This window comes from Suillus fuscotomentosus (genome assembly GCF_016647785.1).
Source record: "Suillus fuscotomentosus strain FC203 chromosome Unknown F5891scaffold_42, whole genome shotgun sequence".
Taxonomy (NCBI): domain Eukaryota; kingdom Fungi; phylum Basidiomycota; class Agaricomycetes; order Boletales; family Suillaceae; genus Suillus; species Suillus fuscotomentosus.
In genome coordinates, this window is record NW_024539554.1 from 420,274 (window position 1) to 441,944 (window position 21,671).

General features: G+C 48.0%; 6 protein-coding genes across 6 annotated transcripts; 3 read left to right on the plus strand and 3 right to left on the minus strand.

Moving 5' to 3' along the window:
* Positions 1–5,756: 5,756 nt before the first annotated feature.
* On the plus strand, positions 5,757–8,589 carry F5891DRAFT_1191381 (Pkinase-domain-containing protein; the record flags this gene model as incomplete). The annotated part of the gene is made up of 3 exons (XM_041367445.1): positions 5,757–6,916; positions 6,963–8,269; positions 8,324–8,589. The coding sequence occupies 3 exons, from the start codon at positions 5,757–5,759 to the stop codon at positions 8,587–8,589; spliced, it is 2,733 nt and encodes a 910-aa protein (XP_041223656.1).
* Positions 8,590–9,388: 799 nt separating this feature from the next.
* Positions 9,389–10,353, minus strand: F5891DRAFT_956426 (cyclin-domain-containing protein; the record flags this gene model as incomplete). Its single annotated transcript, XM_041375406.1, has 5 exons — positions 9,389–9,679; positions 9,734–9,973; positions 10,027–10,117; positions 10,173–10,224; positions 10,278–10,353. The coding sequence occupies 5 exons, from the start codon at positions 10,351–10,353 to the stop codon at positions 9,389–9,391; spliced, it is 750 nt and encodes a 249-aa protein (XP_041223657.1).
* A 1,274-nt stretch (positions 10,354–11,627) lies between these two features.
* Positions 11,628–13,630, plus strand: F5891DRAFT_502869 (P-loop containing nucleoside triphosphate hydrolase protein). The gene is made up of 8 exons (XM_041372054.1): positions 11,628–11,913; positions 11,979–12,046; positions 12,106–12,516; positions 12,593–12,711; positions 12,761–12,892; positions 12,940–13,049; positions 13,102–13,394; positions 13,456–13,630. The coding sequence occupies exons 1-8, from the start codon at positions 11,744–11,746 to the stop codon at positions 13,464–13,466; spliced, it is 1,314 nt and encodes a 437-aa protein (XP_041223658.1). The 5' UTR covers positions 11,628–11,743; the 3' UTR covers positions 13,467–13,630.
* On the minus strand, positions 13,617–15,634 carry F5891DRAFT_1148951 (uncharacterized protein). Its single transcript, XM_041365083.1, has 2 exons — positions 15,240–15,634; positions 13,617–15,176 (listed from the first exon to the last, which is right to left on the minus strand). Exons 1-2 carry the CDS (start codon positions 15,519–15,521, stop codon positions 13,794–13,796), a joined length of 1,665 nt encoding a protein of 554 aa, XP_041223659.1. The 5' UTR covers positions 15,522–15,634; the 3' UTR covers positions 13,617–13,793.
* A 2,003-nt stretch (positions 15,635–17,637) lies between these two features.
* Positions 17,638–18,141, plus strand: F5891DRAFT_1045911 (uncharacterized protein; the record flags this gene model as incomplete). The annotated part of the gene is made up of 3 exons (XM_041362273.1): positions 17,638–17,798; positions 17,849–17,891; positions 17,955–18,141. The coding sequence occupies 3 exons, from the start codon at positions 17,638–17,640 to the stop codon at positions 18,024–18,026; spliced, it is 276 nt and encodes a 91-aa protein (XP_041223660.1). The 3' UTR covers positions 18,027–18,141.
* Positions 18,142–20,088: 1,947 nt separating this feature from the next.
* Positions 20,089–21,671, minus strand: F5891DRAFT_1045917 (CTD kinase subunit gamma CTK3-domain-containing protein). The gene is made up of 5 exons (XM_041362274.1): positions 21,430–21,671; positions 21,229–21,332; positions 21,056–21,176; positions 20,489–21,002; positions 20,089–20,420 (listed from the first exon to the last, which is right to left on the minus strand). The coding sequence occupies exons 1-4, from the start codon at positions 21,586–21,588 to the stop codon at positions 20,517–20,519; spliced, it is 870 nt and encodes a 289-aa protein (XP_041223661.1). The 5' UTR covers positions 21,589–21,671; the 3' UTR covers positions 20,089–20,420; positions 20,489–20,516.

Consider the following 21,671-nt stretch of genomic DNA (forward strand, 5'->3'; position numbering starts at 1 on the left):
TCAATTGGTGCGTGTAATCGGTTGTAGTGGGAAATCTCCCTAGTTGTCCAGGTTCGAACCTGAGTAGGATAATACCACTACTAATATCATGGTCCAGGTCGGGGAACTGGTATCTACCTGAGCGGTTTCAAAGTTTTCTCAGGCTACAATTGAAAGTCCGCGGCCCTGTGCTATTGAATCAATATCCTTTCTCTGGTAGTCAGCACCCTTTTTCTGACGAACATCGCCTGAAACTTGCTAAAGAAACACCTAGCATCTTGGTTGTACAATACTGACAAACTCCATTTGGTTCATTCCCGCCAGTCACAGTCTGTCATAGAAGGCGCCAGGCAATATCAACTTGAAATAAGAGGTCAGTCCGAATTTAATCTCACATGCGTCAGGCTGGACGAGAAGTTGGCAGCATAGAAGTTCCTCAGTGATGAATGTCGTATTCTCGTCACTCCTTGGATCATATGCACATCTTTCTAGCGGCATGGTCACACTCATTCGTCGAACCACTGCTGTTCCCCTAGTATTTTACCGAGACAGCATCTAAACTTGGAAGCCTGGGGATCTCCAGGAGATAAGCTCAGGGACGAGCACCAAGAAGGTATGCAGAATCCTCAGATCTGGGTAGTTGATTTACTTATCAAATACCCCTTCACACGCTAGGACACCACCAGGCTGCCCGATCATCAATCTACTCCACAACACGATTGGTACAAAAGCCGTATCGTTCGAAATAAGTCTTGCTATTCAGAAAATACTTTTTGGCGTCAAGTCTGTTGAGTCTCAGAAATGAAGGGGCTTCGTTGATATGGTTCCTGGTGGCCAGCATGAAAACATGAGGTCACCACCATGAAGATTAATGGTGGCGGCAGATGATATCAATAATGCCTCCAGGACTTATCTAGTGGAAGATATGCTTGTGTATCACTATCAGATATCGCATGGGTCTTTTGATCACTGATGTCTTCTTTCCCGGTAAGTGTAGTCTAGGCACCAGTTCTGAGCTCAAACTGTGTTTTGAATAGCAGAATCCCTGGCTGAGGTTGAGACGGAAATGAAGAGGGAAGGTAAGAGTGGCGGACGCGAGTTAATGATCCCTTTTGCCACCACTAACAAGGAACGCAGGTGCGAGATCGCGAAGAATGGTATACAAGAGCATATCGATCTAGGGCAATCTAAACCTATAACATGAGCGCATTAGCGCACTTAACGGGCTACACAAGCTACATTCGCTGTAGACATTCAGGTCGCCCCACGAACAAGGCGAATAGAAGTGCAAATGGCTATACGACGATGACAATTCGACGCGAAGAGCTTGCTAATGAATCGAAAGAAGACTTGCTTCCACTGGCCCTTTCACCAAACGTCAGTTCAGCAAATTATAGCCCCTTCATGATGCTACTCACAGTCAACCTCATCACTGACGGGTGTTATCCGTGAGGAACGAAGGTTGAAAGACGCCGTTGTTCGATGGGCGCAATTGCATTTGCAAACAGGAGTTCCCGCGTATTCGTGATATTATTGACACAAGGCGCAGCACGAGACCGTCCTTAGTAGGTTCTTGGCAACGATTAGCACTTTCTCAGTCACGCATACGGCTACGATGTATGGGGTAACCATAAAGGGTCTGCTGCGCTGGCACAGGGCCCCAGCTCACCTGACGGGCTTATGAAAATGAAACCCTTCCCTGCGATTACATGACGTCGAGAGTGCTATATGGGGTTGAGCGAAGTGAAATGTGCTAGTGAGTACATGGTGAATACGATCTATGCTATGTTCATCAGCGCAACGAAATGAAAGCTGGCTGACCTTTGGGCCCTATAGCAGACCATATGGAAGGCGGCATTTAATCTTTATTGGCTAACCTACCAGTTCCCTAGACACCGAATTCGACGATATGACGCCCTTATCTCGCCATTGATTACAAGCAATCCGAAATGAAGGCGAAAAATGACTTCCTGACTGCGGCCACGTCGCCAGATTGGGATAAGGAAGCATACTACATAGTATACGGCCATCCCTGTGATTGCATTTGGCGCTTCCTCTAAAGCGCAGAGGCACGGGGCCTGATCGCAAGGACCCGATCCATCATCATTCAGGGCATGTCGTGTGCACTCGTTTCTGTGAATCTCCCCCAAAAAATCAAACACCCAAGGGCATACGAAGGCATGCACGATGTTTCCTGGGACACCGTGAAAATTTGAAGTGTTGCCATCTCCAGGAAGACAGCAGCATGTCAGGAAATATTGAATATAACCACCCGCATGATCGAAAACGGGTACAGTTTACTTACATAGCGCCATTTGAATACACATGCATTGATGAGGCTGGGCCGCCTCAGCCTCAGGCCTCAATGTGTTGTCGCAAGTGCCTGCGGGGTCTCAATTGAATGCACACGGCACAAAGCTTCAGTCAGGAACAGGTTGAAGCCACAGGCTAGCATTTCAACTATATGAGACTACGGTCACAACAACTGCTCACCGACATACACGCATCCGACAACATAGGCATTAACCAGATCGACTGAAGTTATAGGTGGTTTGGAAAAGGAAATGAAGAAGTCATAGAAAGACTAATAATTTCCACGAAGTTTGTCAGTGCACTGTGCAGGTCACGTATGTAGCCAGTCCTACCCATGATGACTTCCCGCAGTATGTCAATACTTGACAGGTTTGTCAATCTCAGGCTTGCCTTGTGTTTCCCTGGTGGTACACACTTTGCAACTTCCCTTACATCCCGAGGCTATCTGGATGAATAATGGATGTGGTATGATGAGTTCGCAGCGGCCGCAAGCCTCAAGCATGCATGCTGCCTGACAATCTCGTCCCACGATTATCTCGATGCTCTATAACCTTGATTGCATCCTGGAAAGCTTGCACTGCCAACCACCTCTCCGAATAACGAACAATGTGTCTTGGCTCAGACATGCCAGCATCACACAAGGCCGCATCCGCCCGGCTTCCTCGAACCCACGAGTCAGGGTGCAACATGACAAGGTTCCTTAAATTTTCTGGGAGATCCGGGGCCGTGACTCAGCGCTCAGCGGCCGTTCAAAGTTGTACGTAGCTGGTGTTCTTCCATCTGAAAGAAGCTCACGTAGTAGTAGGTTACGGTGTTCCTTGGAGTCCTTTGCTTCCGTAGTTTGGCACGCACTACCAGCTAGTGTATAATATTATTGCCACCGGTCGGAACAGAGGGCGGCCTTTCTGTTGGAATCTGACTCTTCGAGAAGGTTCATCGTTGCGTTATGCTTTGCTCCGGCAATACCGACGAGTCGGTCCGGACGAGTTTCCGGCATATGCAGAAACAGGCAACTTGAATCAACTTACTTTCCTTTGAAAGATCCAGGCTCGAGCGGCACATCGAGAACGTACAGATTTTCCGGGAGATCCGTGAGCAGTCCGGCCCGCTGGAACGAGTCAACCATAGCTTACATAGGTTCAGTTGCATAAATCTTTTTTTTCTAAATGAAGCTCACGTACTTGCATGCAGCTTCAGCGTTCCATCAAGTGCTTGGATGAGTCACCTTGCTTCTTCAGTTGCGTTAAGAGTGGTCGAGGTGCTTCCTGGCAGGAGATGAGCCAATATTTGGCATCTCAACGGACGGCTGATTATTGGTCCTCTGTTGTCGGACTCGGACTCTGCGAAAAACTTCTCAAGGTCAGGGCTGTTGCATTGACACGGGAAAGGCTTAGTACCCGAGGCTTTCTGAGCTCCGCGATGTAGTAGATGAGGCGATCCGCGGCAAAAAATACAAACAGACGATCTAAAGCACTTGTGGTATTCCAGCTCTGCCCTCCTTGTTTGATAAAGGCAGACTTCACCTGACCTAAATTATCTCAGAGAAGACGTGTTATTTCAGCATGTGAGCGGACGGGTCAAGAAAAATGTTCGAATTCGATTTATATAACTGGAACAAGCTTGAACTTCTACTGTATAGTATATAATACGTATTTCTGGAATTGACATACGTGCTTATTTGATTGTGCCATGATGCAGTTACGAGATCATCCCACACATCTTCCCCCAAGGGTGGATACAATAGATCAATGACGGCAGAGGATAGCTGGAATTTCTAAAACATTCGTTTGGTGGTGAAACCCATGACATGGAACTGAGTTTATCGGCCTATGATACCGTGCGTGTCATCTGCTTTGACATATGTGTTGTTTTATCCAGTCGCTTATCATTATGCGTTTGGGCGACCCTGTTTGACTGAGCTTCGAATGCCAGGCTCAATTTTTAGCTTCCAATCGTCTTCTTTCAGTGTTCCGGATCGTCATCATGGATTCCTGCTGAACGGCGCGCGATATGGGCTGGGCCTTGAAATTGATGAGGCGCGAGTTTGTACCATGATCGTCGATTATGGTGAGAGGGACTATGGATAAGCTCCTGCTGATGTCCCTGCACGATAAGATATATCCCTCATGAAACCGACAGTACACCAGGAATACCTAGTTTTGCGAGGGACAGAAGGGTAGCTCCGCGGGTGGTTGGACTGTCTTTAAGCCGGAGACTGTAATGGGTTTGGACAGTTCGAGGCTCCTTTATATCGAGATGACGGATATTGAAAGGTGGTATCCATGGAGGTTTTTGCAAAGGAGATCTAACACGGGGCGTGGAGGGCTGTTCGGACATGGAATAGACCAATAAGTCGGATGATATTATTACGAGGCAATCGAATGGAAGTAGGTAAGTAAGACGAAGTATGTTGCGGCATCCGAGACTGCGGTGGTAGGTTGGTTGCATCTTGCTGGATCTCCGAGTGTCTGCAGCTGAGGCGCTGCTGCGGACATGCCCTGTGACAGTACTGCGCTCTGCGGGTCGCGAGTTCGGTTAACGTTGCCGTGAAAAGTTAATGGGTGATCGATCGACTGTGCACAGGAATATCCAGATACCACGTAGGGATCACGTAGACAATGGGTAGTTGAATGAAATGATGCACGATAGCGGGTGAGGGTGGCGTGGCATTGCTATATTAGCATTACAATAAGTAGTTGTATGGTGTGATCATGCATCATACACGAGTATTTCATTTGCCACGTCGATATTGATAAGACATATATTGCCCCTAAGGATGGTGGTACTTGGTACTGGTGATGCGCCTGCTGGAATGTTCGAGCGCAGCATGCGGGGGTGTATGTATTGCCGGGGGATAACGGAAGCGAGTTGGAGTAAAGGCAACGAGGCAGGAAATGAAATTTGATTAAATGGCGTTAGATACAAGAACGCATGGTCTGAAGCTAATTATGGTATGCGAGCATGTGGATCAACTACGGTACTAGTAAATCCACGTAAAATAACATGTAGCTCGACGTCGTAGGACACGACGTCGAAAGCTGATTTCGAGTCAATGAGTAAGATTTAGTCAACTAGTATTACTTACACGAGCTTTGTAAAATGTTTTTAAAAGATTCGAAACTTGAGAGTTAACCATTTATGGAAATAGTGTAGCACATGGCTATTAAACCTAACTGCGTCGCAAAGTGACTTGAGCTCTTCCCTCCATCCTTCGTAAGTTTCATCACACTTAAATTCCCCAATTCTCACTTCTCGACAGATACGTTGAATGCATTACAACTAATATTATACTCTCAGAAGTCCGTCCAGCAGGTTTCTGAAGACTCTGAGCAGTCTGACGACGACGACGACGACAACGGCGACGACGACAACGACAGCGATCACAAGCAGTCAACATCGTCTTCATTGACGTCCTTCGTTGTTCCAATAACGCATTACAACTATCCCCCCGACTACACGAGCTCATGTTGCAGTATTCCGCTCAACCGATTCCTCTTCCTCTTCCCTACAAACAGAATCGTACTAAAGATATTCCCCATAATGACTACCCACATGCACATTCTCGTCTTTTCAACAGGCGTTTCGCTAAAGAACAAATTCGCAAGCAACCTTCTTCCGTTCTGACTCCACCTGTTTTACCAATTTCTATTCCATCCCCAATTTCTATTCCATCCCCAATCTCTATTGCATCCCCACCTTTACCACCAAGCCCAATTCTTCCATCAGTATCATCTCTCATAGAAGATGTCCTAGCTCCAGGCGACCTCGTAGGCGAGGACTTACTTCTGCAGGGCGATCCAGTTCGTCCTTGCATCCTCGCTCCAATAGATATGAACACTGCAAAAGAATTCCAAGTCATTCGTAGACTGGGAACAGGCAGCTATGCAGTCGTCTATCTCGTCCGTGAAGTCATCTCCCGTATGCCCATCAGCGACGACGGCCACGTTGGCGTCCTCGATCTCGATCCAACCCCTCCACCTATCGTTTATGGCAGAGATTTTGCTCTTAAAGTCCTCTCAAAGGCAAACCTCGACTCCGACGCTCTCACAGCACAGCTCACAGAAGTCACAATACATCAATCCCTCTCTCCGCATCCGAACATTGTCACACTTCACCGTACACTCGAGACTGACGCTTTTCTACTCCTTGTCTTGGAGTTTGTCCCCGGCGAAGATCTCTTTTATTTTCTCGAGCAAGCACGCGATCACTATGCCCCAGACGAGAACACAGAGAGCAAGACTCCTCCTACCCCTTCTCTTCTCGCCTCTCTTCACCCCTCTGCGTTACTAAGCCACACCCGCCTCAGACTCATCGCAAGCATGTTTGCCCAAATGTGCGATGCAGTCGCCGCATGTCATGACCAGCGTGTCTTTCACCGCGATATCAAGCCAGAAAACTTTATCGTCACAGACGGCTACGCACCTTCTTCCTCTTCAGACAGCATGGAGCGCAAAGTCCTAGTCAAACTCACGGACTTTGGCCTGAGCACAAACGAGGTGGAAAGTGCCGACATGGACTGTGGGAGCGCGCCCTACATGAGCTTCGAGTGCCGTAATAACGTAGCTCCGACCTACAGCCCCGAGAGAAGCGACGTCTGGAGTCTTGGGATCGTCTTGATCAATATGTATGCCACTTTTTCGTTCTTGAATGATTTCTAATGTTTCTGTCAGGTTGTACCACTATAATCCATGGACAGACACCTCTGACGGTGCCTGTTCCTCTTTTTCTCTTTTCCGTGCACACGGCGCCCACTTTTTCATGCAGCGCTTTACCGGCATGACCTGGCCCGTCGCCGAGTTCCTCACCCAGCGCGTATTCGTCCTACCCCCATTTGACGCTAGCCACATGCCCGTCACTGCCCGCCAATTCGGTGCATGGATCAAGGATCTCCCTACCCTCCTGTGCGATCGTGAGCCCTCCCACAGAGGCCACAAGCGCGTCCTCAGCACAGCCTCATCAACACACGGCCACCCCCTCTCCTCATGCCCGCCCTCTCGCCGCCCCTCGTCCCGCGCAGCACTGCGCACCCCACTCGTATGCAGCAGGTCATTGAGCAGAGCTCCAAGTGTCGGTGGTGTCCTCGTCGAAGAACCCGAAGACCTCTCTCGTGAGCGCCAAGACGAGCACAACGAAGACGACGACGGACGGTCACGATCGACGAAGAAACGGGGAAAGCGCGGGTCGCGAAAAGCATTGCAGAAAACGACAACGGATGAGACACTCCAGACGCTTGCTGTCGCTTCGCAGAGCTTGGCACGGGAAATCAGTCTTGCAAGTCGGGGTGCAAGCCGCTCGTCGCTTGGTATCGTTGATTTGGACAGGAATGCGAGCCATGCTTCGAGCCTTGCGAGGCTTCCTACTGTGGAGACGGAAGCACCGAGGCCTGTGGTCGTGAAGAAGCCAAGCAAGTGGAAGTTGGGTTTCGGGAGCGGCAAGACTATTGTTACACCCACGGAAGAGACACCGGCGCCAGGCACCGCGAGCAACGTCACCACTCTTATCATGGGGCTCTCTCAACCTACACTAAATCCAAGCAGCAGTCTCAAACCCTCACCGTACAACACGCACAATGCTATCAATGTCAACTCGAGTACGAGTGTCAATGGTGGTGGTGTGTACAACCCGCTTACGAGACAGCGGAGTCCGGCGGATGAGGCACGCACGTGGGCGCGCGGGCGGAGACCTGGTTCGTCTACGTTTAGCACTGCCTTCAGCACCCCCGCTCCTTCTGTCAACAATGGGAACTCCAACGTCAACGCAAACGGGAGCGTAAGAGGTCATTCACCACCAGGCAGCGTCCGCAGCACCAACTGGCGAAGTTCAATGAGCAGCGCAAGCACGAGCACCTCTGCATTCACGCGGTACAGCAATTCAAGCGTGAGGAGCGTGTCGACGACTGCTACGAGTGTGAGTAGTGGCAGTGGCAGTTGGAGGAATGGGGGGCAGGCTACAACACAGATTCCGAAGAATATCAAGAGTACGTCCTCTCATTTACTTTTATGGGCACGTTGCTGACATGAGTCGGTAATAGTCATGAATGGTGTCCCTTGGGAACTCGACGAGCTTCCACGACAGCTCCATATTAATCCCGTAGGCGATATCTTCGGACAGCCTCCCCAGCGGAAAGCGCGGACGAGGAAACCGAAGCTGGATACGATCAACGAGAAGCCTGCGCCGCTTAGGGATGCTGCTACTAGTACAACTGATTTGGGGGGTGGTGAGGAGGAGACGCCGAAAAAGGTGCAGAAGGGCCAGATCCATGCGCTGGCAAAGATGCTCTCTGCTTTGAGGCTCTGATGAGGGTGTACGTTGTGAAAGTCGGAAGTGTGTGTGTGTTTTTGTTGTTCTTGTTAGACGGCTTATGGCCTGTAGGTGCTGTTGTCGTGGTGGAGGCGGTCGATGTATTGTATGGTACCCAACTACTTACGGTGCGAACACCAGCCTTTTTCATCATTGTAATCCATCCGCTCATGCTGGTTTTGGGTGCAGGCTCAAAGGTCGTTGTGCATATATTGTGCTGCTACTTCTTATCTGTGCATAATAATCTCCAACCAAACCCAATTCAAAGCTCAAACTCGTTGCAAGTCTCAAAAAAAACCATAACCAACCAAATCATTGCATTTTTCATTGCCTTTGTTACAAAAACCCAACCAACTACGCTCATTCGAATTCGCTCTCGGACTGTATTACACCATTACTTGATACGCATACAATACTATAGATTCGTTTTTTTTTGACAAGATAAGAAATTCACTGGTTTTGGCCTTGTCGCTCGTTACAGTAGGTACTCGTAAACCCATGTCATTCATTGAATTTCGGACATCTTTGTAATCCCTTGTAAGTTATGTTGTGATTACAATGATTTTTTTGCGAGCCACGTGCGTATGTATATATGCAGAGACGGAAAGATGGTGGGGGGATAAAAGTTGACGTTGAACGTTTACGCGTGACGCATGGCGCTAGGATGACTAAATGCCAATCTATGGCGCGAGATGATGAGCCGGTGACGAAAATATCGCCGGGGAGTGCGTCCGTGCGTGCGTACGTACGATGCCATCGGTACAACAAACCGAAACCCCAAACCGAACTCCTAGGTCTATGGAGGCTTCTTCAGCGAATGCTGCAACGCAGCAAACGCCATGTTCTGTTCGATAGTAGGGAGCGTAGAAGTATCTCCCAAAACGCTTGAAGACTCGCGGTTGCCCAGGAGGCTAAACGACGGACGATGGCGGACTTGTGCGTCCATAGGGGACGCCGAGCGAGAGGACAAGCTGTCCATATCACTATCCTCCACTTCCGATTCCGGTGCGCCTTCAAGCCCAAAGCGGCCCGAGCTATCTGTTCTAATGAGATTGATATAATATTCCTGAAGGACTTCGCGGGTGCACTGCGAAAATGTGAGAGGAAAACACGGGGAGGAGGAGGTGCGATGTGTGCGAACCATTAAGCGCCAGTCTATTGCGTGAAGGAATTCGCGTTCAAGGATGTTTAGTTCTGGGACAGGGATGCCGCCTACGCGGGCGTATAGGGCGTTTGTGCAGAAGGAGTCGCAGAGGCCTTTGCTGCAGACTGTGATGGATGCGATTATGAAACGGTGGCAGGTGAGGGAGGAGAGGGTGAAGAGGGGCATGCGGGCGCAGATTTGGTCGACATAGTGTAGTGTGAGGAGAAGGCATGATTTCTGAGATACAGGTGAGACGGATGGTTTTAAAATATCGAATAATGGATACGGACCTCGACTTTTGTCCATTTGATTATACGCCGGAGATAATCGAGGACGCTGATGTTTGGTACGGTTCTCGAGTGAAATCGGGTAAGGCTCTCGCTGGGAATGAAAATAATGAAGGGGGACGATAAGAATGGTTTTGAGATGGACGTACGGTAGAAGTGGTATCTTGTCATTATGAGCGATCAATCGTTCAAGCATATTAGCTTCAGATGTCAATTAGATCTGAATGAATCACATAGTACTGGATTCAAGTTACCTATGAGAAGAGCGAGATCATCTATTCCAGCGACCTCAAATGCAGCGGGCAAAATGACCCTCGTCGATGAGTGCATGCCGTGCACCCATTGCCGCTCCTAATGGAATAAAATCAAAGAATTGTCGCGTCTAAGAAGCTCTAAGGCAGACTCGGAGAAGTGCTTCACTGAGAGAAGATGAAATCAGATCCACCAAACAAATGGGGCTTATACCCAGATCACGTGGCGTCAGGCCGCCTTTGACGCGACCTGGAATAATCGGATGCCCTATGCTTGCTGGCGTCGACGAGTCCGAGTCTGTCAGAGCATGGACAAATACATTTCGGGTATCATTCAATACGGTACGAGACAGTATAAAGACAGAGGTGCGTCTTCGCAAGCCTTGTTTCATTAGGTGAGAGCTCCCCATTTGACCACATTCCTGCCGCTTCCTCGCTCGATTATTATTGTAGGAAAGGGTGGGTTTAAGTTATATGTCGCTGATCAACTCCCTCCTGTAGGGTGTCTACCTAAAACAGGTGAAGTTGTACGAGTGCAGGTTGGTCGTGGCTGTTCAAATTGCTGACAATCCAGTGTGCGAGTCTGTGCTCAAAGTATTATTGGCAACAGTGCTTTCGGTCCCTTCCCATGCTAAACCAATGGCTGCACTGCAATTTTTCGTGGGGTCATCAAGCCTCTTTCTAATCGAAGGTCTTGGCGTCCCAAGGTTTTGGCCGCCCATGAATTTTTCAGAAAGGCATGCTCGATCCACAAGTTTCCGATCACGTTTCTTGAAGCAAGGCTATTTCTTTCGATCCTAGCGACACGTTGATACCTGGCGGAGAGTCGGAATCAATCAATCACGAAAGACCGGAGCGCTACGCCTGTTATCTTGGAGAAAGCACCGCCTATCTTTATCGGTATCTTGTGGTTTACACGGTCATCATTTGACATACTTAATCGACGACAGATGAGCGTCTCCCTAATCTCAATATAGTTCATTGTCTCGTATTGCGCAGTACGTCTTGCTTCAAAGGGTCAACTAGCGTGCACAGTTGACGACGAGCACGTTCAAGCCCACCTCTAATGACGGCGCTGATTAATGTCATTGAATCTAACCAGCGAAGGCGACATGGACACATAAATACACCGAGCTTCCTAGCAATGCTGCCAAAACTAGCAGACATGAGAATGAGAAGCATTCTACGACTGACTGCACGATTTAGAAATATCCCTTGAAAGGCCCTCGCTCACATGCCTGTTTTGAGATAAAGACTACCGAGGAGTGTTGCATGTACTGTTTTCAAGCTACTCAGACTTGCCTAAGAAATTTGAGTATGTAGCCGTTTTTGCGCAAAGACTCGATTCAAGTTGCTTTAACGAGGACCCCGGAACACGGAGATCGAAAGGAGTCAGTGTTCGGAATTCGCCGGACGCTTTCCTCTTGAATTCTGTCAACGACCTCTACCTACATTCTTTTTGCACAACAATGAGCTCTCACGACAACGAGGAACTTATTGATTATGAGGATGAGCACGACGTTATCCCTAATGGCGCAGTTCCAGCTACTTCTACCAATGGAGCAACGGCGTCAACAGTGGACGGCGAGGGCGACAAAGACAAGAAAAACTTCTCTGGAATACATTCAACAGGCTTCAGGTTTGTTTCTTCTCTAGGTGGTCATAAACCATACTCATCTTGTGAATTGTCTCCTTTTCTCACAGGGACTTCTTGTTGAAACCTGAACTTTTGAGAGCTATTAGTGATTTGGGTTTTGAACACCCCTCAGAAGGTATGCTTTAGTGACGTTCAGAACGGTGCTCTTAACTCACCAAATTCTTTTTTCAACAGTCCAACAAGAATGTATACCTCAGGCTGTTTTGGGAATGGACGTCCTCTGCCAAGCAAAGTCAGGGCATGGCAAGACAGCGGTCTTCGTGCTTGCAACTCTACAACAACTTGAGCCAGTCAATGGCGAAGTTTCCGTCATTGTACTTTGCCATACCCGCGAGCTCGCTTTCCAGATAAAGAACGAGTACACGCGCTTTGCCAAATACATGCCTGATGTGCGGATTGGCACGTTCTATGGCGGTACCCCTGTCCAAAAAGATGCGGAGATCCTCCGTGACAAGACGCGGTGTCCCCACATTGTTGTGGCCACTCCCGGACGACTCAATGCCCTTACGAGAGAAAAAGTTTTGGATGCGAAGAACGTTAAGCACTTCACTTTGGACGAGTGCGATAAAATGCTCGAACAGCTCGGTTAGTCTCATCCTGCAATTCGAATTCGGCTACGATTCCAACTGCGTCTCCCCGCTGTGCTTTGTTTGATTCGTAGACATGCGTCGGGACGTCCAAGAAATCTTCCGTGCAACACCTCACCACAAGCAGGTGATGATGTTCAGTGCTACGCTAGCAAAAGAAATCAGGATTACGTGCAAGAAATTTATGGCAAATGTACGTTATGCATTCTTTCTTCTGGATTTCTGACTGACGTTTACGGCAGCCTTTAGAGATCTTCGTTGATGACGAGACGAAGTTGACGCTGCACGGATTACAGCAACACTACGTGAAGCTTGATGAGAATGCGAAGAACCGGAAGTTAAATGAGCTACTAGATGTCCTAGAGTTCAACCAAGTACGATCCGTCTTCCCTAACAAGACATGTATATCAACAATTTTCAGGTCGTCATCTTCGTCAAATCTGTTGCAAGAGCCGTCGAGCTGGACAAGCTCCTAGTTTCATGTAATTTCCCCAGTATCAGCATCCATTCAGGCTTGGCTCAAGAGGAGCGGTGAGTAATCGCTAATGGCTTTTGGGCGTTCTGTACTAAATGCCTGTTTTAGTATAAATCGTTACACTGCCTTCAAGGCCTTCGAAAAGCGTATCCTCGTTGCAACCGATATCTTTGGTCGTGGCATCGATGTCGAACGTGTCAATATCGTGATCAACTACGACTGCCCACCAGACGCCGACAGTTATCTTCACCGTGTCGGCCGTGCAGGTCGTTTTGGAACGAAGGGTCTAGCTATCACCTTCCAATCCAGTGAGGCTGACCAACAAGTCATGTCTGCCATCCAGCTACGGTTTGAGGTCGCCGTGCCCGAGCTGCCTGATCATATTGATCCCGCTAGTTATAGTAAGTACCTGGCGTTCGTGTTTCTTTGATCACTTATGCTTATATTATCCTTTTTTTCCAGTGACGTCGTGATTTCTATTGGCGCCTATTCCTTATTGATACTGTTGTTTTCTCATAGCCTCTTCCAAAAACCTTGTGGTTGTCCAGCATATGTATGTAATGTTATTATTAGCGGGTTGTCGATTGCATTATTGTGCTTCTTGTTCTCCACCATATCCAGTTCAAAGTTTGGTGCAAGTTACCAACACCTCACGCGCCCGTCGACCCAGGTTCTACGTTTTCAATGAAACAAGAAGTATCTTGCAAACTACATGGAGCCATATGGCATCACTATGGATATTGGTGGTCTGGACCATGGTGTACAGTGATCACAGTAGAAACTACTATTGAAAACCACGTTTAACATCTCAACAATCGCTCGCGACGAGCTACTTTTCGCGTGAGCCAGCTCGTCACATCCCTGGTCTTCACTGTAGCGTTACTCTCTTGCTTGATTAAAGTATGGCCAATATGCTTCAATACCTCTCCCCACTTGGCATTTCGTGCCTGTCGGTCAGGACCGTCCTGACCCCCAGGCTTGACTAGCCAGGACTCGACAATAAATTCTCCCAAGCACGGCAAAACCGCCGAAAGCGAGACCGCAACCTGCAGTGGTTGTTCAATCGGAGAGCACCCAACATGAAAGTGGGTGATATTTGTGTTAGAGACCCCACGACCTAATGTCTCAGCTGTAGGCGAATCTACCTTGGTAGTGTCGAATATCAAACCGAGGTTTCTGAGATCGGGGCAGGTGGCAAGTAAGGTCACAAGACCCCGAAAGGTTATTTTGGGTGGCATCTGCCAGAAACATTTCGTCCCGAGATAAAGGCACTCGAGGTGTGGCCAGGACTTGACGATGGAACCGAGATCATCGTCATCAAGCAATGACATACAAAATGTCGAAAGGTCGACCTCTTTCAGACTGGAGAAGCGCATAAGGGGAGTGAATGTTTGTAGGGTGAATGCATTGTCGATATGATCACGATTAGGCCCGAATACCAGTGCGTCTAGTAGGATATGCTCCAGAACGTTAAAAAGTAGACGTTGGTCCAACATGCGCAGAGCACGTTCGACGGCAACCGCGGATTCAGTAAAAGTGGGAATGAGCTGCAGCTGTCTGCATGGAACAACCCACCCTGCTACTGAACTTCCACTCGTGGTCAAGTCAAATGAATGGATGACTAATTTTTCCAGGTAAGAGGTACGAAACTGAGATCTGAGGGGAGGGAAGATTCCAGCGAGGACGATCTTCAACTCTTGAAGACCAACGATACGAGATATCCAGGACAGATCTTCCTGGCTTGAAAAGATGAGATTTGCCTTCCGCAGGTGCGTTAGCCCACAGAGAGCAAGCTCACTGACTCGAGGGCACATTAGATGTGGTCCGAGGAACTCGATGACTTCTAATTGCGGTGAATACCTGTCGAGATCTGATAACACTGAAGGCATGGCGCTGGACAAAAAACCCTCCGTTGGGGAAACCACAAACAGATAAATGAGGTTGGGACCCAGGAGGTAACGCATATACGAATGGAAAACATCAGGATATCGATATCCTTTGCAGCAGAGTGTTCGAAGGTTGGGCACCAGGAGGGACTGTGAACAAAAACCTATCATGGCGTAGACAAACTCCGCGTCTATGCCTCCGAAAAGATCAAAATCTGCGTGACCCAAAATCCGCACCCGAGATGCATATTGCTCGAAGACCGACCAATCTGCTTCGGTTACAGGTCTCTGTATGAGCTAACAGTGACACCATGAAAGAAGTTAGCATGATGGGTGAGGATCGTGGCGTACAGTACATACAAGCTTCCGATCATCAGTCATGGTCCATAAATCTCGTGGGAGACAAGCGAAAAGAGGTTCCAGACTATCCAGCTTGACCCATAACGCATCCAAAGCTATATCTTTGAAGGAACGGCAGACCCGAGAGAGAGCGGCTAGAGAATGTCGCCCAGCTACATAACGTTGCGTGGCTAGTCTGGAGTAGAGATCTACAAAATTTACTGAATACTCATCGGTGTCGTAAACATGAAAGTTGGTGAAAATGAGTTTTACGATCTCTGGAATGAGCAGGCAGGCATGCATGGAGTATTCGCTTGTGCGATGCTTATGAGTAACAGAAAAGATAACTGTACGGGAGGAGTGATCAAATTGAAGGTCTGTAGATAATACGGACGGTCTTTCTCGGTGGCAGAACCTTTCAATCAACGTGTTGTTTTACGTAATGATAGCTCCAGTAGATTTATGGCTTCATGAACTCACAGCTTACACCCAGACGCACACCTAAGAACAGGCCTACCTTCTGCTTTGCAAGTTGGTGGAAGTGTGGCTTCTCGATATTACTGTTATGATATCGTTCTCTTCGTTTCGCATCATGCTGCGACCAAAATGTAGTTCGATGTTTGGTTACTTCCGGCTTCCCGCGGCGCATCCGTGACCCACTGGCAATACCACGACTGGCATGTCTGTGCAAGCTATCCTCGCCATTCCTATTGTCATAATGTCCGCTATCCATGTTTACCTCGTGTGGTTCGTGTAGCAAGTGCTCTCCCAACTGGCAAGGCTCCGCATACAATTTGAATCCACGCTCTGTGTACTTCGTCAGTGCCTCGATGGTGCGCGGGTTTCCATGTAAAGGCGCTGGAGCGGTGTATTCGCGACTGCGTGCCTGCATATCGCGAGCAAGGCTAGAAGTGGTGAGAGCCCTACGCTACGACAAAGCCCGAAGGACACTGAGTGACTGACTAATCTACGGTGCTCCTCGGCTGCTGCTCCGCTGCTACCCCTGGGGTCCCCTACTCTAGCGCGAATGTACGAAACTCTCAGACTTTCTGTCGCAAATCCATACATGATACATGCTGACGATGCTGTCTGCTGTAACGTAGTTCATGACGACGGTGGAACAAAATTGGAGAATGGGAATTATTGCGTAATGCCAGTGGGTCACGATAATATCCATCTGCTTCTTTCTGTTCACCAGCTTGTAAACTTTGGTTATCGCATTGCTGATGTATTATGTCTTGCAGCAGATCTTCTGAGTAACAGTATATTATGATGTGACCGCTTGACCAATGACCGGAGTCATTGATCACATTACGATACTAACGAGAAACGTCCATTAGATATCATGAATGACCACCGCGGTCTGACATCCGACAGAGAATGTGATGCAAGGCAGTCGCTGCAATTTGGAGTACGCGAAACAATGGGTATCCACCGGTATGGAGAATTCAAGGTTCAAGCTTGAACTTCGTTGTCCTAGATGTAGGATCACCAAAGACATACCATTACTCCGTCTGACTCTGTGACTCGCGAAATGTAGGTCGATCACGAATAGACCGTAACCGATGGTACGCCATATGAAGACACGAGTGAGTCAGAATATAATCAAATTTATGTCAGAGTCCAAACGATCCGAGATCTGGAGAGTGAGGCTATGCGAGCGCAAACCAAGTGTAGAACAAACGGGCGTTGGCTCGAGCTCTTGCATATTGATATCTTTTCTTTGATGTTGTTTGTTCCTAAGCTAACAAGCATACTTCGAATAGGTATACGAGTACCAACATCTCAGTTCTTCCCCGAGACTGAGATCTAAGCCCTTGTTATCCTTTTGTCGTTTTCGTTTGTCAACAAGCAGTAGATATATTGTTTTCTACTAGGTACATAATTCGTGTTCTTTCCTGAGACTAAGATATATATTAGCTTCATTTCTCGTTTCTCGTGTCACTCGCCTCTCATCTTGGGAATTTATGACGTCTTTTCTCGAGATAATTTTGCTTCCGCTCGAGTAATATATGTTATAATTCCTACTTCGACGAAGTCTGTTCCATCAATCGCGTTGCTCTGAGATCACCAACACCGTAAGCTCACATGAGCATCAAACCTCTTTCGGACAAGCAAAAAATCATGAGTTTTGCTGATGAGTTGTCTCCTCCGAACATATATAGTACACCGCCGAAGGGAAATGTAAATCAAGACGAGCGCTTACCAAACCCAACCTGAGCTACATGGTAGCGGTGCATCTTTGAAAGGTGGCTTGTTCAAAACAAGTTTTGACTCTTGAATGGAATGGAATATCTTAGCAGAAGGCTAGAAGCGAAGCAACAGCTAATAGCTCGAGGAGAAGCGAAAATCGCGAGTATCTACCTATAAGATACCTGCACGCTATGAGTTTGCATTGCTCACTGCAACAAGCTCTAAGATGTTTACTTCCCGCTTCACTATTTTTGCCCTACTCACCTTCCTCGCTGGCGTCAACGCGGGATGCGCAACGTGTCCAGAAACGTTGGAAGTCGACGGTGTAGCGACCTACAAACTAGTTAGCAGCTATGTGAAGTCCAAAAACGGGTTCACAGAGTGCAGGTAAGCCACACTCACATCTTCATCGAGAAAAGTGATTGATGGTCTGGCAGTTATACGGATAAGAAAGGTGACGAAGTGACCTGCGAGTATGCGGTACGTAATTTCTGGATACTGAGCGGCTCATCGTTCTCGTTTGACACGTTGGATGGTCATCAGGATAACGGCTTGTTAGAGGATGGAGATTCAAAGTGTCCAAAATTGTCAAGGAAGGATGATTATGGATGCTAAGCAGGACCCGTGTGATGTGGAATGGGCCCGACGAGAGGAGGAATATTGGTCTGCAGAAAGTTGGGTATATCAATAGATCTCGTCTGCGACAAAATTCTCTTCGTGCCTGTGTTGCCTTTACCAATTTGTGACAATCCCTTGTCTTGAGCATCACTTTTTGGGAGAACGAACAGTAACAAAGAAAGAAAAACTAAAAGTGACACACGTAGACATATCTGAGTTCACTCGTACGAGGTCCAACAATTTGTGTGGAGGCCCTGGGTCCAGGGACTTCCAGCGAGTCTTCGTCATCTAAGATTGCATCTGCCATAGCGTGAGGCTGGTCAGCGACTCTTGTCACAGGCTTGATGGGTCTCGTTCTTGCGTAAAATGTCGACGCATGATGAAAGTGTCAACGCGACACCTCCTGCTACCGACCGAGTGAGCCAATCTGCTTGTATTGACATTGTTGTCATTAGGGTTGAGGTGCCTTCGTCCTAACGCCCGTAGGACCTTCTCATCCAAACAACTCGATTTTTTTCATATCCCGTATGTCCATATAGTGTCCGTATACCCGTAAAGTGACCCGTGCCATACCGTCGAGGGTTTTGAGCAAGCCGCATGTCATACGGTACGATACGGGTGGTACCCGTAAGGCCACTGTAACTTGTACGGTCGTAATTGTATACGGTTACGGTGGCCAGCCCTAGTCATGATACCTGCTCGAATGCTCCGTTGATTACTACTTATTTATTACCAATACTCGGCACCCATTCGGGGCCATAAGGTGTTCGAAGTCCTACTGCCTGATAGGGATGCGTGACGCCAAGAAACGAGCACGGCCATCCTGCTTTCCATACGAAAGAACCGAGTAGGGATCATAGGGTACGAGAAACTGGGCTGACTCCATTGTCGTTAGCTGTGCTAGAACGATCAGCCAATTTTTTTTACCGAACGCTTTAGCGAGTCTAGAACCTGCTAGGTAGTACTAGTAGTACATCAAATTCCACTGTAGCAAAGCCAGCGGCCATAATGCATATATGATGTCATAGTTCAAGTGGTGCGGAATCCGAAGAACGCTCCAACGCCGTAAGCTCATCGTAAGTATCATATTTCTGACCAGCGAAAATTAAGTCTTCTGCGAATAGTACTAGTCCAATTGAGCTACACCAAGTGCACTTTAGCTTGTTTAGAATAAATTTTGACTTGTGGGCACCAACTCAACTTTTTTGTTCGTAGAAGCGCGAAGCAAGTAACATGTAACAGCCTCGGAGGCGAAGCGAAAATCTCGCAAATCGTAAGGCCGCATCTACCTATAAAATACCTGCACATACCCTATGGCTTTGCATTGCTCACTGCAACAAGCTCTATGATGTTCACTTCCCGCTTCACCATTCTTGCTCTGCTCGCCTTCCTCGTGGGCGCCAACGCTGCATGCGCAACATGCCAAGAAACGTTGGATGTCGACAGTGTGACCTACGAACTAGTCACCAGCTTGTGGAAGATGAACAACGGGAACGTAGTTTGCAAGTAAGTCACGCTCATATCTTCATCGAGAGAAGTGACTGATGGTCCGGTAGCTACCTGGATAAGAAGGGCGACGAGGTGACTTGCGAGTATACGGTACGTAATTTCTGGATACTGAGCAGCTCATCGTTTTCGTTTGACACATTGGATGGTCATCAGGAAAGCGGCGTGTTCAGGGATGGGAATTCAAACTGTCCACAATCGTCGAGGAAGGAAGACTTTGGATGCTAAGCAGGGTGTGATGTGGAATGGGCCCGACGAGAGGAGCAACATTGATCTGCAGACAGTTGGGTATATCAGTAGATTTCGTCTGTGACAAGAATTCTCTTCATACGCGTTTCGCCTTGGACAGTTTATGACAATCATCTCGAGCATCTCGAGACAATGAGTGCTCCTCCCGGCCTATCAGTGTCTCGAATTCAAACTTGGGCGAATCCGTCCATTCACTATTTGTAAGAACGAGTAGTGACAGAATAGAAACTAAAAGTGACACGCACAATGGATATACTTTGTACTTATCATGATATATCATGACTCACCGTCGATGATCACAAAATTTGAATGTCAGCACAACCACAGCATTGATAGATCGATGGATCGATGGATAGCGGCCCGGGAACTTGCCTCAAGCTTGGATGATCTAGATAAATTCACAGCCTAGGTCCTGGGCCACCGCCGCACAGGCCCCGACTAGTTGAAGAGAGGGAAGAAGGATACTCGGCTAAATCCTTCAAGACAGGAGACTTGACACTTGAGTAGCGCCCATGGCACGTGCCGTTTCTTCATCCAGCATCTTCGAAACGCATTGACGCTCATTATTCCAGCTATACATGACACTGATTGTGCATATCAATCGCTGTGAACTCATCTGACAACAACTACGCGTAACTGACCATAACGACACAACGGGAGTGATGTTTCAGAATCTAGTGTCAGAATCTAGAAACATCACTCACGTTCTGCACTGCGCAGCACAGTACTATATCACGACAGATCTATATCCATCTCTTGCTCGCCTTCGTCTTCGTCATTCGTAAATCCCTTCCGTTTCAAATGTGGATGACAAAGCTCCCTCTCCTCTGCAGTCGCTTCCACGTCGTCCTCATTCCAATCGCTCGTTGCCTCCCACTCATTTTCAAATTCTATATCCAGCGCGAGCTCGGCGTTTTCTGTGTCGCTCAGTGGCAAGAAACTCGCAAGCGTGAACATCGAATAAGATGGGACTGCAGAACCAGAGTGAGGCTGCGCCTGAACCCACCGTCGTTCTCGAAGGCGTTTATGTCGCTCTCGGTCCTCTTCGATGCGCTTGAATATTTCGCCGCGAGAGAGATGGGGCTCTGATTTTGCTGCTGAAGGTGCCACAGATGTCGAGTTCGTATCTGGTGCTGAGTCTCTAGAAGAGAGCAAAGAGAGGACTTCGTCAACTTTTTGTGGCTCTATTATTCGTTTCGTGCGCCAGTTTTCTAAGATCTGTAAGTTTGTAGATTAAGCAAGAACCAATGCAGAGACTAGTATAGACACACCTGTTTTGTACTCGGTAGATTAGGTAGCCCTTGCCTACCCACAGGTACAACGCATTCCACAATCTGCGTCAGATCCCGAGAGACGTAGTCGACATACAACGCGTTGTTGACTTGCTTATTTCTAGTACAGTGCCATCATTCAGGGTCAAGTTACCAGGCGTGATAAAACTCACGATGAAGACGACTGTTCTGGGAGTTGATGCGCCTTCGCTAGTAGCGATGTTTCGCAAAGGGAGTCAAGAAAGTAAAGAATATTTATGCGGTGATTGATGGAACCCTGTACTTGGCGTAAGATATTATTTCACAACAAAGGGACAATGGGCAAAAGAGGTATGCTGCATCGACGGGGAAATAATATCAAAAACGACAGTTACCTTCTGACACTCTTCAACAATGCACTCCCACAGATCCTCCCCGCATCTCGAAAAGTACTTCAACGCAAATGCAACGACTTTCTGTATCGATTGTTGTGAGCTGCTCGCCATGATTGATGCAAATCCATCACATGCATTGAATTGACGTCGAGCAGACATAAGTTGTGGTAGTAAGATGTATATGAGCGAGTGACGGACGGACAGGATTCGATGACTTACGCGTTCAGCTTGCGAATGAGCCC